This window comes from Hyaloscypha bicolor (assembly GCF_002865645.1).
Source record: "Hyaloscypha bicolor E unplaced genomic scaffold K444scaffold_113, whole genome shotgun sequence".
Lineage (NCBI taxonomy): Eukaryota > Fungi > Ascomycota > Leotiomycetes > Helotiales > Hyaloscyphaceae > Hyaloscypha > Hyaloscypha bicolor.
The window spans coordinates 764771-780048 of record NW_020194615.1 but is presented as its reverse complement, the minus strand read 5'-3'; the positions used below and the strand labels follow the sequence as shown (position 1 = coordinate 780048).

At 51.7% G+C, this 15278-nt stretch overlaps 6 protein-coding genes across 6 annotated transcripts; 3 read left to right on the top strand and 3 right to left on the bottom strand.

The window, feature by feature from the left end:
- Positions 1 to 78: 78 nt before the first annotated feature.
- On the bottom strand, positions 79 to 701 carry K444DRAFT_644349 (isochorismatase hydrolase-like protein; the record flags this gene model as incomplete). Its single annotated transcript, XM_024884954.1, has 2 exons — positions 79 to 562; positions 610 to 701. The coding sequence occupies 2 exons, from the start codon at positions 699 to 701 to the stop codon at positions 79 to 81; spliced, it is 576 nt and encodes a 191-aa protein (XP_024734810.1).
- Positions 702 to 1480: 779 nt separating this feature from the next.
- Positions 1481 to 4560, top strand: K444DRAFT_614835 (glycoside hydrolase family 17 protein; the record flags this gene model as incomplete). The annotated part of the gene is made up of 1 exon (XM_024880602.1): positions 1481 to 4560. A coding segment is annotated over exon 1 (2365 nt), but the record flags the coding sequence as incomplete, so codon positions are not given.
- Positions 4561 to 7275: 2715 nt separating this feature from the next.
- On the bottom strand, positions 7276 to 8324 carry K444DRAFT_631629 (putative cell wall manno protein PIR3; the record flags this gene model as incomplete). The annotated part of the gene is made up of 2 exons (XM_024883393.1): positions 7276 to 8103; positions 8151 to 8324. The coding sequence occupies 2 exons, from the start codon at positions 8322 to 8324 to the stop codon at positions 7276 to 7278; spliced, it is 1002 nt and encodes a 333-aa protein (XP_024734808.1).
- K444DRAFT_26980 (uncharacterized protein) lies at positions 8240 to 9202 on the bottom strand. The gene has a single exon (XM_024871467.1). It carries the CDS (start codon positions 9097 to 9099, stop codon positions 8509 to 8511), a length of 591 nt encoding a protein of 196 aa, XP_024734807.1. The 5' UTR covers positions 9100 to 9202; the 3' UTR covers positions 8240 to 8508.
- Positions 9203 to 9504: 302 nt separating this feature from the next.
- K444DRAFT_631628 (uncharacterized protein) lies at positions 9505 to 12171 on the top strand (the record flags this gene model as incomplete). The annotated part of the gene is made up of 5 exons (XM_024883392.1): positions 9505 to 9873; positions 10103 to 10202; positions 10606 to 10869; positions 10915 to 11617; positions 11814 to 12171. The coding sequence occupies 5 exons, from the start codon at positions 9505 to 9507 to the stop codon at positions 12169 to 12171; spliced, it is 1794 nt and encodes a 597-aa protein (XP_024734806.1).
- An 882-nt stretch (positions 12172 to 13053) lies between these two features.
- K444DRAFT_664996 (uncharacterized protein) lies at positions 13054 to 14928 on the top strand. Its single transcript, XM_024887034.1, has 2 exons — positions 13054 to 13751; positions 13802 to 14928. The coding sequence occupies exons 1-2, from the start codon at positions 13357 to 13359 to the stop codon at positions 14772 to 14774; spliced, it is 1368 nt and encodes a 455-aa protein (XP_024734805.1). The 5' UTR covers positions 13054 to 13356; the 3' UTR covers positions 14775 to 14928.
- The last annotated feature ends 350 nt before the right edge of the window (positions 14929 to 15278 follow it).

Below are 15278 nucleotides of genomic sequence, written 5' to 3'. Positions count from 1 at the left end.
AGATATCTACATCTAAATTCCCATCCGAGACTGCGAAGCCCTGAAATGGTGTCCTCTTGAGGACTGGTACACAAGCGCCTATTTGATGTCCGCGACCTGCACAATGCTCCCAAAAGCATCCGCCAACTCCATAAGAGTCGTCTGGACCAAATCGCGGGCGTCCACACCAGGAATATTTCGATCACCAATCGCCTGCTGTGGCAGAATCACATCGTACCCTTTCTCAGCAGCCTGCCTCGCTGTCGTGGAAACGCAGACATGTGCCATATACCCGCATAGCACTACCTTGTTCTTCCCGGTGCTCTTGAGATACTCCTCGAGATCTGTGCTGGTGAAAGAGCCAGGAAACTGCTTGCCAATCACTTTCTCGCCGGCCTTCGGGGTGAGTTCGGAGAATTCTTCGGCGAGAGAAGTGCCAGGAGTGAACACGGGCGCCCCGTCTGGAGTTCGGTGCACGATGTGGACGAGGGGTGCGGATGCGGAGCGGTACTTTTCGAGGAGCTGAGAGATGGCCTGGCGTGTTTCACTGACGTTCTCGGTCTTCAGGTGTCCCTCCGCATACCTGTGTCAGTTAGCAGAGTGCTGGCATACAGAAGCAAGAGTGTATACTCATTCTGAGCATCGATAATGACGAGGACGCTGTCTTTTGTGGAAGCCCTCGAGGGTAGAACACCGACCAATTCCCTGAATGATTTTGCCATTGTGAATAGTGACGATTTTGCAACCGGGTGAAGTGTACAGAATAAATCAAGCTTGTTCTTATGTTTGATCTCCTGGAGCGGGGTGAGGGGCAAGAATTCCCTGACGAAGACTTTCCGAGGCTAATGACCGCATCATGAGCCGGAGCAGCGGGAAGGGAATGTGCAAGCGCATCAACCCCTTTCCGAACGGCTTTTAGAATTAGATGTTGGATACAATAACGAGAATCAAGTAAAGAGGGTTCGCCAATGTTTCAAACCGCTTGTTGAGTAGAACCTCAGGTTCTCGTAGGATGCATCCATTATCAAATAAACAAAAATTGGACCTGTGCAGTATTCTTCATTCCTGGCGGCAAAACCAAAACTCTAAGAGTTTCGGCTTGCAGTGACATTTTTCATCCAGTCGAAGACTCAGTCTGCCCACTTGAAGCTTGCCCTGGACAAGAAGCACTTGCATAATCAGATCCCAAGCAGTGGCGGGGTGAGTAGTTAGGCGATGCTCTCGAAGGGACCTTGAGTGACGACGCAGATCCACTGCAACGCTATAAAAAAAAAACCAATAAAAATCCTGGAAAAATGCACGAAACATTTCCCACTGTGAATGGTAATATCGCACACATCTGTGGGGAAGTATATCTTCATCAGCGGCTCACGATGGTACGAGAATCGCTTCGTCAGCTCGCATGCCTGCCCCTCGGCTCAGGCCCTTGCCCTTGCCCCTGGCGCTGCTAAATAGGGATGAGCGCTGCACTGCGCCCCCCCGCGTTCAAGCCTCTGTTTCGCATGCTTGCTCCCCAGCCAACCACGGGGGCAACATCCCGCCGCCGCACAAGACGGGACGACCCCCAACATCTCAGGAGAATGGAAATACCAACGCTCGAGTTAATACCAGAGCTGAGCAGCAATGCGCAAGGGATTCTGCTGAGGCCGCTGGAAAACGGTATCTTTTCTGTGAAGAACGGATCTCTGTTTCATTTTCAATTCGGGAGCCAAAAATCGATCTGCATCTCCACTGGGGCTGCCCTGTTTTCTGTGTCTCGACGGACCCATGGTGGCGCAGACCTGATTTATTGGAAAAAACGAACAATCAAACTCGAAAGCCTCCTGCCACCTTTTACGGACTGGGGAACTGGGTAAAGAACAGTCGATCGAAGCCTCTCGTACTTGCGGACCCATTGCGGCGGGCTAGTGGGTTCCAGTCCAAGAATACGAGACAGCGTGGAGACATCTGGCAGAGGGACACACTACACTTCATCCCTTCCCCCCTCCTTCCTCACAATGCAGAATCAACATCGTCACCCCTTCGAAAACGAAGGACAGAATCCAGAACCTTATTACGACCAGAGAAGGAGCCCGCCGCGGCAACAGTACCCACAACAATACCACTCTCCTTCCCAGCAAAACCAACCACAACAATACTCCTCGCCTCCCCGGCAAACAGAACCACAACAATACCATTCTCCTCCCAATCCTGCTGCGCACCCCGAGAGCTCCTTCAATCGGTTGCGAGCTGCACGAAGGTACTCCCAAGAACGAAATCCAGGCCAACAAATATCTCCCCAAGGCTACGCTCCGTCTGTGAGTCCCCCACGACTCACAGCGCCGCCTCCACATCGAGACGCAGAAGGCAGACTCTGGGGGCGGGAATTGGGCTACGCAGACAGAGATTCGAACCCTTACGAGATCGTCACCCCTGGTGCGGATAACTTCAGCGAGAGCGCTTCGGGCGGTCTTGCGGGTATTGCAATGGGAGTTGCAGACACACATGCAAGGGAGAGTGGACTGGAGGCTCTGAGGAGTACACCTGGGTATGATCCAAGGACGGACACGGTCGATCCGCGGCATCAACAAGGCTTCGACCCAAGGATGCAGCAGCAACAAGCTTTCAACCAACAAGGTTTCGTTCCGCGACAACATCCCCACCAGGGCCTTGACCAGCAATACCAGGGCTTCGATCCAGCGATGCATTCCCAGCAGCGTTATGAGCAATCGATGCAACATCCACCGCAAGGCAGGATGCCCGAGCAATCTCCATACGATCGAGCACCGCCACGGGGAGAACCTTCACAAACCTCCTTGACGCCTCTTGGAGCTGCTGCTTTCCCTCCTGGCATGACTACACCACAGTCCCGCTCCATTGCTTCACGGTCACCTCACAGTTTCAACCAAGAACCCTACGCCGATATCCCATACAATCGATATTCGAGGAACATGGATCCTAGCTTGGGGGAGGTAGACCCCAACGTCATCGAAGACGATGGAGATGAAGGACTGGAATACAGACACAACAAACGAGGGTCTTTGTTGAGCTTGGGCCATCATTCTGATCGAAACCTTCCAGCTACTGCAGGGACTGCCGCCACAGGTGGAGTCTTGGGAGCAGTTGGAGGGATCCTGGGAAAGAAGAGTGCTAGCGGATCGGGATCGGGGTCGGGGCCACAGTACAACCCAGTGAACGAGTACTATGGAGCGGGAGGGAATAATTACGACCTCGGGAAGGGGGAAGAGAAGAGCGAGTGGCTGAACAAACAGTCGACTGGAAACAAGAAGCTACGATGGATTGTGGGCATAATTGTGGTATTGGCGATTCTTGGAGGTATCGCCGGAGGAGTTGTGGGCGGCATCCTGTCGAAGAAGCACACAACCCAAGTCTCGGGGCAATCCGCTTCCGACGACACTGCAACCAATGGAGACCTCGACAAGAACTCTGCCGAGATCAAGGCACTCATGAACAATAAAAATCTCCACAAAGTCTTCCCTGGCATTGACTACACCCCGATGTACACACAATACCCGGGATGCTTGACATATCCGGCTTCTCAGAACAATGTCACTCGAGATTTGGCAGTCCTTTCTCAGTTGACCAATACAATTCGACTGTACGGAACCGACTGCAACCAAACCGAATTGCTTCTGCACGCGATAGATCAACTGGGACTGAATGGTACAATCAAGGTCTGGATGGGGGTTTGGCAAGATCAGAATGCAACCACCAACGCACGGCAACTCGCTCAGATGTATGACGTCTTCCAGAAATACGGCGCATCTTCGTTCGTGGGCGTCATTGTTGGCAATGAGGTCCTCTTCCGTGAAGACATGACCGCCACACAGCTTGGAACAATCATCGATGGAGTCAGGACAAACCTATCGCAGATGGGCATCACCCTCCCAGTAGCTAGCTCAGATCTCGGAGACAACTGGACGGCAGAACTCGCCAATAAAGTCGACTACCTGATGGCGAACATCCACCCCTTCTTCGCTGGAGTCACCGCAGAGGTAGCAGCATCATGGACCTACAGTTTCTGGACCGGCCACGACACGATCCTCAAGTCTGATATCTCCAAGAATATCATCTCCGAAACTGGATGGCCATCTACGGGTGGGACTGACTGCGGCGCCGCAGCGACGTGCACGACTGGTTCCGTGGCAGGTATTCCAGAGATGAATACTTTTATGAACGATTGGGTCTGTCAAGCTCTGGCGAACGGCACGAATTACTTCTGGTTCGAGGCGTTTGATGAGCCGTGGAAGATTCAGTTCGATACCCCGGGTAAGGAATGGGAAGATAAATGGGGATTGATGGATGTTAATCGGAATTTGAAGCCGGGGGTCACTGTCCCTAGTTGTGGAGGGAAGACGGTGACTTGATCTGGGGGTATGAATAGAAAAAAAGTGCATCGCATCATCGAGGACAGGCAAAGCACTTGAACGGCGGTTCAAGGACAAATTCTAGGCGTTCCGGAAGGGGTTGGGACTTGGGCATCAAGTTACTGTATACTAGCATGCTAACATTGAGGGCTTTTTATGATTCATTGGGGCTATGTAGATTGGTATCAATCAGAAGGCATTGATTGAGCTGCATGAAACTTTTCCCTTTCCAATATGCGGTGAAGTCTCCAAGTCTGCAATTGCCCTCTTCGAATAAAGACAAGTGACTGATGACATGACGGTTTGCTTCCCCCTGAATGGGGACAACCTCTTTCAGCTGGGCAACTGAAGTAAGTTATGGTTTGGAGTTTGATGATTGGTGAGATATTTCCAACTTCCAGCAGTTGCCACAAGAAGGCCAACAAACTCAAATTTCAGCTGGATCATGTTTCAGCAACCGGGGGTTAGGCAGCCCTCTCTTGGATGTCGATAACTGTCTGCTGCGAAGCTTTTCGAGGTTTCCTTGCCGTTCATTACTCACACCTAGGGATGCACGATTTATAATTATTACAATTATATAATAATCAAGTCGCCAATATTATAATGCATAAAATACTGCATAAAAGAGCGTATAAATCGTGCATAATTCGGCACGTGGAAAAGGGTAAATTAGTGCATTTGATTATTAGGGAGGAGCACGAAACCGCGCTAGTCAAATGGAGGCTTCTGATGGTATGTCTCATATGCAAGATAATATCACCATAATCAAGTCTGAGTGATTATTTTACGATATTACGTATTCAAGTCCTGAATTATATAATTTTAGCATCCCTACTCACACCCTCAAATCTAGGAGTCCGGCAGGGGTTTCCCAGATTGATGATTAACCGATTGTCACTATCCTGTCAGTGCGTGCAACATTGCAGATCAGATCCCTTGAATCAATGATTAATGGTGCAGCTAAGATGTCATGATCACCAAGCCAAAGTCGGCTCACGACAGAGATCGAGCATCAATGATGTTGAAGACCCTGCTTGCATTACTGGGGTCAAAGCCGATCGCGGGAAGACATGACTGCCGGTCGATCGTAGTGATATGCAAACTCTATTCCTCCTCGGGCTTCGTATTCGCTAGTCTTTCAACGCAGTGGTGTGGTGGTCACTTGACTGCTTCTCGTTCCTCTTATTCAGACTTCAGAGAGGTTCGATCGTAAATACAGATTGTTGAGCACGGAAGTGGTTCAAGACCGAGGTTGCACTTATTCCCCTTCATGAATTAGCGGATGATCCAGGCCTTGTCCTAAATCACCAAGTGACGACACATGAGAAATGCCACTACTACTCAACCAATAACCCAGTGTATTTGGAGTATTTGCCGGAGCCTTGTTACTTGAAATTTGCCCACAGCCTTCCAAAGATTCCACCGCCAGCATTCAATCCAGCACCACCGCCCTCCCTGCTCCCGTCCTGATCCACTATCTATCTCGCATCCATTTCGGACTCGTCACTTTTGTGTATGGTTGTACGCCCTTCTGTCGAAACTCAGTAATATATTCCCGAAGGCCAATTCCAGCAAAGCTCAAAGCTAACGAGCCTTCCAGCAAGATCTTGGAAACCTCGGAAGACTTAAATAAGAAGCGAAGACGGCGTGAAAGGCAGTCCGGAGCTCGCTCCGATGCCTTGGCAGCCTCCAGCCAGTTCCGACTCGATCCGAGACGGTGCACCACGGCGTGCAGCTAGACTCCGAACGGAATGCGGCTCTTAGCTCTATGCACATTGGTGCCAGTCAACTTAGCTGAAGTCCGTCGCATGAGTTAATCTATTTATAAATAAATAAAACAAGTGAAAAGCTAAATGAAAACTTGGAATGGGAGAGGTTGGCCGACCCGGTCAGTCGTTTTCTTTCTGGCCGCTGACGGGAAATGGCCCAGAGCCAGCCACTTACTTGTTACAGACAGGTTGAAGAAAAGGGGGGCTGAAAATCCGAAAGGCTGAGCCAAGTGCCAAGAACAAAAGGGGGAGGGGGGTACTGTTAAGCAATCAAGCTGACATGACGTGCAGCTGAAAGAAAGAACCTTGCAATCTTGGCAGCGAAGCGACGTTTCATGTTTTGTTGAGCTGCAAAACTTGGGCTGCGTCGAAGATAGGGGACGGAAACATGTGAAAGCCCCCTTTCCCGTTGAAAATCCAAAATCATGCCCGGTGAAGGAGAACTTTGGTTTACTACGAGCGCCGAATCCAGGGGAAAACTAAAAATGAAACGAAGAGTGGGGAAGGAAACGGACCGAGACAGCTGGGCTGGGAGATAGTCACGTGAGAAGAACCGGAAATGAGGGTGGGGGGGAAAGTAGAATTAAGCATCGTAATTTCCACAACTTCATGGGTTTGGGTGAGACGTGGCGATGGGGTAAGGCTGTGCATCGCAATAACCTTATTGTGACGGCGCGTTGATGGAGGGGTTGGTTTGATGGGATTGAGATGAGGAACTGACAGTGAATGAAATCGGGATGAGATGCTGAGTTAAACATGTGTGCATCGCTTGGCTCAGGACGCGAAACAAGAACTTGGACAGATATCAAGCGGCGAAGTCGGAGAGAATTACACCAGGTTCCATGGGCATGATGGAAGGAGAAGCGTTTTTCAAACTGTTTTTCATTCGACCATGATTATAGATCGTCGCTATATACACCATTACTTCATCTCCAGTTCTTCGTATTATTCATTGCGTTCTTTTAATCTTTCACAAATTTCGCACATACAATCCTATTAATCCTCCGCTTGATACCATAATAATGTGATTTGATGTGCTGTTCCAAATGCTCCAGCCAGCTATGCCATAACTTTTAAAAAGAATGTGCCATTACCTACAACTCGCTTCAATCCAATATGAAACGAAACGATCCTCCCACCACGATGCGAACTCCACAATTTTACAGGAGGAGCATGGCAGCAGCACCCATAAGGAATGCAGCGAAGGACGACGCAACAACTGCGTTGCCAGCACCAGTGAAGGGGATAGGGGACTTGGTTGCGTTGGCAGCACCAGTGGCTTGGATCTGGCCGTCTGAGATCTGAGTTACGACAGCAGGAGCCGTGGTAGGAGCCTGGACCTGTCCGTCTGAGATTTGGGTGACGGGCTTGCCAGTAGCTGAAGGAGCTTGGACCTGTCCATCAGAGATCTGAGTGACGGGCTTGCCAGTGGCAGAAGGTGCTTGAACCTGCCCGTCGGAGATTTGGGTGACGGGCTTGCCGGTAGCAGTTGGGGCTTGGATTTGTCCGTCGGAGATCTGGGTGACGGGTGGCTTGGGTAAGACGGTGATGACTTGAGGTTGGCCGTCAGTGAACTCGGAGACTGGCACTGGGACAGCGGATGTTCCTTGTGGCTGCCCATCAGAGATCTGGGTGACTGGCTTGGGCCCGGGGGTGCCAGTTGGCTGCCCATCAGATTGCTGGCCGACGGTACCGCAGGGAACGACGCCGATGAGGATGGGCTCGCATTGAGCGGCCCATGAGCGGTCGTACAGGTTATAGAAGGTTCCGCTCAGGCATTCATAGAAGACAGCCGAGCCACCGAGAGCGAGAGAACCGTTTGAACCGACAGAGAAACCACCAGTATAGATGGCTCCGGCTTGAGGAGGAGCATCAAACTGGAATTGGTAGTTGGCTGCGATGTATCCGGTTCGGCCTTGGGCGTCTTTGAGTTGGCCCCCAGCAAGTGTGAGGGTGAGATAGCCCGGTTGTCCGCAGGTGGAAGCACGCTGATGATGGTCAGTATGGACAGGAGTAATGATTGAGGACAACATACCTCGGTCAAGGAACGCTTGGCAGAGGTCTTGTAGATGGAGATCTCGAATTGGCCACTGTAGTCTGGGGAAAATCCGGCAGGGGCGCTGGAGGTGGGAGTGATGTTTGTAGTGACTCCTTGCGGGATGGCATAGGCAACTGCGGCTAGGGCAGCGAGAGCGAGTGAAGTCTGCATGTTGAGCGAGTGAACAGTGCAGTTGAGAAGACGGGTATGAAAGCGAGTGACAATTGCCTTTGAGAAACGCAGAATTAAATATTCTGGGAGGAGGGCTAATAGAAGGCTTGGGAAAGGGGGAGGCAGGAATCCCCTTATGTAGTGCGATGATCTGACTACGGACCAGCACGACTCGACGACGGCACTACCGGCGGAAGAATAGGGTGCGTTTCTTTTGCGAGGATGGGGAACATGTGTGTTGGAGTGTTCGACGCCTACGCGATGACGGCGTTGTGGATTTCCAGATGGGGCTGCACTCGCACCATCTGACGCCGGGCGAAAAGTCTTCCCTGAAATGGCATCCCAGAGGTGGGATTTGCTGAGGAAGGTCGCACTCGCTGACGGACGGGTGACCTATCACATCCCGGATCAATTGGGATGTTTTGCCGTTTAGAAACCGATCGCTGGGGAAACTAGAAGATCTCTGTCCTTTGGTGTTGAGGCAGGTGGTGATGTTGCACGGGCTTGGAATGGGCCGGCTAATCAGGGGCTGGGCAGACAACGCCATCCGCACGCAAGTGGCCCGGTGTGGGCCTTCGACTGGCACTCCTGTACAACTGCTCTGCGCCAGTGCTGCACCATTCCTGCACGGCTCAGGGCTAGCTGAATCGGGGGCCACGGAGCCGGTGATCGTGCGGAGGCGAGCAGCTGCTCGATGGGAAACAAGCAGGGGGACAGGAAGCTTCGAAGTTCGAATACGAATGGGGATGGCTAGGCTGAGGGGCCAAGGGGCCATTGCTGCGCTGGTCCTAGTCCTAGTGGGCCACGGTGACCTCTGCTATCACTCCAACGTCTGCACTCGGGACAATCGAGGAGACTATGCCATGGGAAAGGGCCGCGAGTGGTGATGCCCGTGCCGGTGCCCTGTTGCAGGCGAAGAAAGGAGGGAGCTGGGCTGAGTCGAGCTCGAGCTCGGTGCGGGGGCTGGCAGCCGGGGACAGGTCAGCATCTTTTAGCGGGGTAGTTTCGGTGTGTAAGAGCGTCGATTATTCCGGCAGAGATTGATGCAGGTGCTTTGGACCTCGCCCGTGGAGAGCCAGTATTGGCACTAACTGAAATATACGAGGCGGGGATGAGGTTGGTGGTCGGTGAAGTGTGGGCAGCGAAGTGTGAGGGGATGGGGTATGGAAGGAAAGACAACATGACGAGGACACTTTTGCTGCGTCTCACTTCTCAACCTCCCACTCACTCTCGGCGGCTTCTGGCCCAAGTCGTCGGCCCGAAAAACCTCCAGGCACTCTGGCAGGTTGGCACGTTGGCAGGCTGGGACGCTGGCATGCTGGCACCCAGAGACTCAGGTACTCAGGCACTCAGGCAGCAACAAGCCACCCAACCACAATTCCAGCCCCCAGCCCCACGTTTCCAGCCACCGACGTCTTTGTATTCTCTTCTGCGTAAACACAACACCAACGACAGTGGCCCGGCAACACCAGCCCCATGCTTGCGAAACACGGTGGCTGTTCTCCTCTTTTCCCATCCTCCTGCTTCACATGAAAAATGGCTCAAAAGGGTATGCGACATCGACACGGCCTCCGGTTCCAGCCACTCGCCATTCGTCTTGGCGTGCGCACCACTCGTGGGGCGACCTGACCCTCGCTGTCCCGTTGTGGGGTGCTTTTCCATCACGGGCGATTGACGCTGTCAAGGGTGCATGCACAAAGATCAGCCCAGGGATGATGTAATTCTGCGGTAGAATGTTTTTGGCCAAGCATCGCCGCCTTTCTCTTTCTTTCCGTCAGCCACCGCATTTCGTCTTCGATGGCATGACAGTCACCCAATCGTCGGCAACCACAGCTCTCCCCACCAGATTGATGGCTTCGCCTGCCCCTTCGTCCCCCGGTTCGTCCCCAATAGCGGGGTTCAATCACGCCCAGAATCGCCGTCTATCTGCTCTGCATCCGGAGTGAAATCACTCATGGGGTTCCAGTTGCCTTGGCTGGCCAACATGCTGTGTTTATTTCATGAGTGTGGCGTGTGGTTGATATATTGAGCTTCATATGGGTCTTAATATACCCTCTTTTTGGCTTCAAATCTCTTGTTGAGATCTCTGGGTCCTGTGCCACACCAAGTCCTAGTGGTCTGACGAGGCTTCAGCCCCGACGAAGCGCCAAAATGGATGACTTATATCAGAGATCCTTTGCTATCCCAATTAACATCAAACAAATATTAACCGCATTGTTTACCAATCATGACTGTCATCCGAAAACATCAAAAAGTTAAAACTTACTCACGAAAATCAAAGATATCCCACTCTCCATATCGTCAGAGACACCTCTACCCACTGTTTCAACATTCGGCCATCAGGTCGACCAATGCATAACCGATATCGGCAGATACCTCACATGTTGCGAGGATATTAGGAGAAAATGGAATTCGGGCAGAGACCATCACAGAACGTCAGTACTCGATGAGCTCGAAATTACACTTCGAGCCGGTTCTGGTTTCATCTCAGGGGAAGCGGGTAGATTTCCCAGGCTCTATCGCTCTGATCCCGACGGTATTGACGGTAGATTACTCCCTCCCCCAGCAAGCACATTATAATTCATCGCAGATGTCGGAGGAACCGAATTCGCTAGATACATTACACAGATCGAGGACGCCAACCTTCAACTGCAAGCTATAGCCGAGCCATCATCGCGACATCATCACCATTACCACCACTGTCATCTCTCACGTTTTCTCGCTCATGGCTGGGACCATGATGCCCATCACAGCCATGAGCATACGCATTTCCACGAGTTGAGTATGCAATGGGAGAGAATTCGGGATGGGATACCATGGACCTTTGCGGAAATGGACGCCCGACTTGCGTTGATGGAGAGAATACGGATCAAAAGAAAAGAGGATGAGGATAAGCTCAAGAAAGCCAAGATGGAGTTCGATGTGAAGAAAAAGAAGGACTTGGGAAAACTCGAAGATATGGAGAAGGATAATAACAAAGACTTGGAGAAGCTCGAGGAGCACAATGAGAAACGATTGTATGAGAAGGAAAGGATTGATCATAGGCGCGACTTGGTTGTTGAGCGAATGTTGGAGTCAAAATTGGACGAGGATCCGATTCAAAAGATGCATGACCTAGCGCATGTGATTAGTCACCTCTCTCGAGCAATTACTCCCAGGACAAGCCATGAGAGGATACCTTTGCGTATAAACCTTAATTCCAATGCCATCGCATCGGGATATAGAATGGGAGCGGGGGGCCGAGGTGGCAGTACGAGGCTGCTTGAGGTGCCCGTTTTCGATCATCATCACGAGTAAGTCTCGCTTCTCGTTCGTCTCTTCTAAGAGGGAGCAGGTGCCGGCTTGAGGGAGAATTCTAAGACAGGTTAATCAACTTAAGCAGCACTTACTACTTCCTCTCGGCACTATGGCAATCGACCCGTTTCAATTTTTAATCTAACCTCCACAGTCGCGGCCACAGCCACTTCCACCCCGTCATCATCACCATAGGTTTCCCGTTCGGCGGACACACTCCTGTCCTGACTTGCCCGGCTCAGACTCCACCGAAGCCTCTTCGGTACATCACACTCCTGTCTTCATCGAAAACCACATCAATAACAACAGCGTTGGAGATGACGAAAGCATCGATGATGAGGTGGACACGATCATAGATGAACGAGGTATCGTGCGTCGGCGATATCACCAGGATGATTGGCATCGACACGGACATCGACATCGACATTTGTTGCATGCGCCGGGCCATCATCCGGAACGTGTCCTTACAATCACTGTTCCAGAAAGTGAAGTGGGGGACTTGGAGGAGTTTGTGGAAAGGAGGAGGACGAACAGGTCTGGGAGTTGGTGGTGAAATATTCCGAGAGTACTTATTCTCCGCTATTTTACAGACCCAGAGAGGTCTAAGACTTACCAATTTGCCTTCTGGCGCGCTTCTTTGCTCTTTGCGGTTTTTCATTGGACAGGCTGGCTAATTTTGGCGTTCAAAAGATGGCAGGGCGGAACATTTTCACGGCGTTGCCAAAGAACACGTGTGGATGGGTTTTCTTGCCTTGTCGGATACCGTTTGTGGATACCCCCTTTTCCAGTCTGTTCTAGTTCGTTGTGACTCTCATTCTCACTCTCACAATTGCTTCTGCAGCGTATGCTCCTTGAATGCATATGGACTCGATTGACTCTGTCACATGATCAACCTTAAAATGCCGACACTTCACCACCATCGTGCGTTGTCTTCTGTCCCACCAATGGGCGCAGCTTCCACATCCTGCATGGATCTAGAACATGCATGCCAAGCCGAAAGGGGAAACCCCTCCTGGAGTACGAGATTCCTGAGCTGGAAAGCTCTCAGTCATTCACGTTGAATTCACAGCTTCATCCTAGATAAGAGCCAACACCACTCCCTCTAGAGAAACGTTCCACTGTATTTCCCTTTCTTCAAGATTGTCCCAAGCAATTTCCAATATTCCAAGCATTTGTTCAATCCTCTTTCCTTCATTCGATCTCTGGCCAAGGCGATAGCCCCAAAGCCTTTTACATTCGTCGGAGCGGCTGCAATGCTTCGGACATCGGGTCAACTTCCATTGGTTTGACAGTAGCCATTCCCTGGGTCACACCACCCACCGCTCCCGCTTCTCGAATCAAATTTCCCAATTGTCTCGGCTGTTTGTCGAATCAGCGGTTGGCCTTCCAAATCTCAAGACGTCCTCAACCCTCATTCGACGCCATCCAAGCCACTGGCTGCCAGCCTTTTCCCTCAGCCGCACCATCAACAAATCATCATGAACGGCGCCCACTATCGACAGCCCTGCCCAGTCAAAGCTTCTTGATCCTTTCCAAAACAGAACGGAGAGAACTTTACCCGTAAGGCAAGCGGAGCATTGTGTTCTTCAAGGGTCTGGCCCGTTGAGAAAGCCACAGAATCTTAAAGGGGACTAATCATACGCACGAGGCTGAAGTCTTCCGCATGTAAATACGCATTCCCTCCCAATCGAAGAAATCTTCACGCAGGATCTGCCATTTTACTGATCTCCAGGTCGCCATGTTGTTCGCTGTTGTCCTCCTCCTCCTCGGAGTGAGTTCTGCTCAGCGTCCGCAGAACGCGACGATTTGTGACTACTACGCCATCGTCAACTATGGCTCCAACTCAACTGCGACGCAGCTTAAGCTTATGCAGTCGATTTTGGCGCTCGCGTTTGGCGGAGCCGGGCCGCTCTCCAACGTCAACTCCAGCATTACGGGAATCTTCAACCCAGGGAATTTTATCGGAACCCCTGTTGATCTCCAGCCTTGGTTCAACGGAGTGAAGGATTCTACGAATTTAAACAACCAAGCTGTGGGTATTGATTGGCTTGATGGAGGAGGGACGGCTCCGTTGTATGCGTTCTTGGCAGGCTCGACACCGAACCTCACGTTCACAAATGGGTCGAATGAAGCGTGTGTACCCCCTTTTATTATTGAGAATATCATATCTGACTCTTGAACAGGAGGCTCTTCGCCCACTGGGAGTCGGCTTTCCAACACGTCTACGGCTGCACCCTCCCAGCGCCACAACCCCCGACCCCAGGCGGCTTCCTCGACCTAGCCTACGTGCACAAATTCATGGACCTCAACCACACAGACATAGGCCACTTTATCAACCAACTGACTCTCTCCTCGCAACACTTCGGATTCTCCGACAACGATGCCCAATCATTGAACACCCAAATGAATGCGCAATTCAACGTACGTTGCGCGCCACCTTCCGGAACCCACCTCTATTCTCTATGTCAAGATCCATCCTGTCCCTTAGCATTCCCGAGTCCAGATTGTGCCCCTTACGAAAATCTCGGCCCCAACGGAGTAGCATCCAGCTCAGGAACAGGTCCCGCATCAACATCTCCCCCACAATCAACATCTTCCTCTCCCGCCTCCTCCTCCCCAGCTACACAATCATCCGCCGCCGCCGCCGCCACCCACGACTCATCAAAGCTCAGCGCGGGCGGCATTGCAGGAGCGTCCATTGGCGGCGCCGCTGTCCTCTTCGCCTTCATCGGCGGCATCATTTTCCTCCTCCGCCGAAAGCAGAGACCCGACCCCGCACTTTCTAACCCCTACGTCCCGAACCCCTCCAACGCCTCGTACCAGGCGCCAAGTTATACAGATCCACATACGAGCTACATGTCGAACCCCCATCCGGACGATGGGAATCCGCAGGGCTACTGGCACTCGGCTGCAAACCAGGGCGGCATGGGAGGCGGGGAAATCGGTGGGCAGATGATTGCGGAGATGGAGAGCCCGAAGAGCCCCGAGATGGTGAGTCAGGCGCATATGAGCTCGCTGAGTGGGCGGACGATGAGTCCGGGGCCGGGGAGTGGGGGGATGAGTCCGCCGGGTGGGAGTCCGGGGCAGACGTACTTGACGCCGGGGCAGATGAGTCCCGGAGGTGTGAGCCCGACGAGGAAGCCTGTGGGTGGTTAAGTGAGGGAAGGGGGGTAAGGGTTGGCATTGGGAGCGGTGTATATAAATAGCATTCTTTCCTTTTGGAAATGAAATAAGTTAATGGCGTCGTTATTGTTCAGCTTTTGTGAGTTAATAGAAATAAGTTCAAATCGGGTGATTGACTTGGGATTGGAATGAGTGACGCTCGGTCGTTCTGCGAGTGAAAACTCACCCCGGATATTTTCTTGGATGCTCCTCGTTTTTGAATGTTTCAAAATGGGCGGCAATCGATGCCACTCGAATGAAGGCGGCTCCAGTCCAGATCTCCATTCTTTGTCTTCTTATATTCCCCCCCTTTGTTGTCCTGTCTCTTCTCATCTGTTCTGGTCCTCGTCATCGGGTGCCCTTGATAATTGAGTTAGTAATTAGGTTATTCGAACTATTCTACGGATCTTTAGTAAAGTCCGCAACTTGATTCGAGTTTTCATTACTAGCAGGCCCGAGACAGCTTTTTGACTTGGCTTTAGCGAACTTCCTGGTATT

Coding starts and splice junctions, on each gene's coding strand:
- K444DRAFT_664996 (XM_024887034.1), top strand. CDS start 13,357: ATGTTGTTCGCTGTTGTCCTCCTCCTCCTCGGAGTGAGTTCTGCTCAG. Junction 13,752..13,801: donor ACAAATGGGTCGAATGAAGC/GTGTGTACCCCC, acceptor ACTCTTGAACAG/GAGGCTCTTCGCCCACTGGG.
- K444DRAFT_26980 (XM_024871467.1), bottom strand. CDS start 9,099: ATGGCCCCTTGGCCCCTCAGCCTAGCCATCCCCATTCGTATTCGAACT.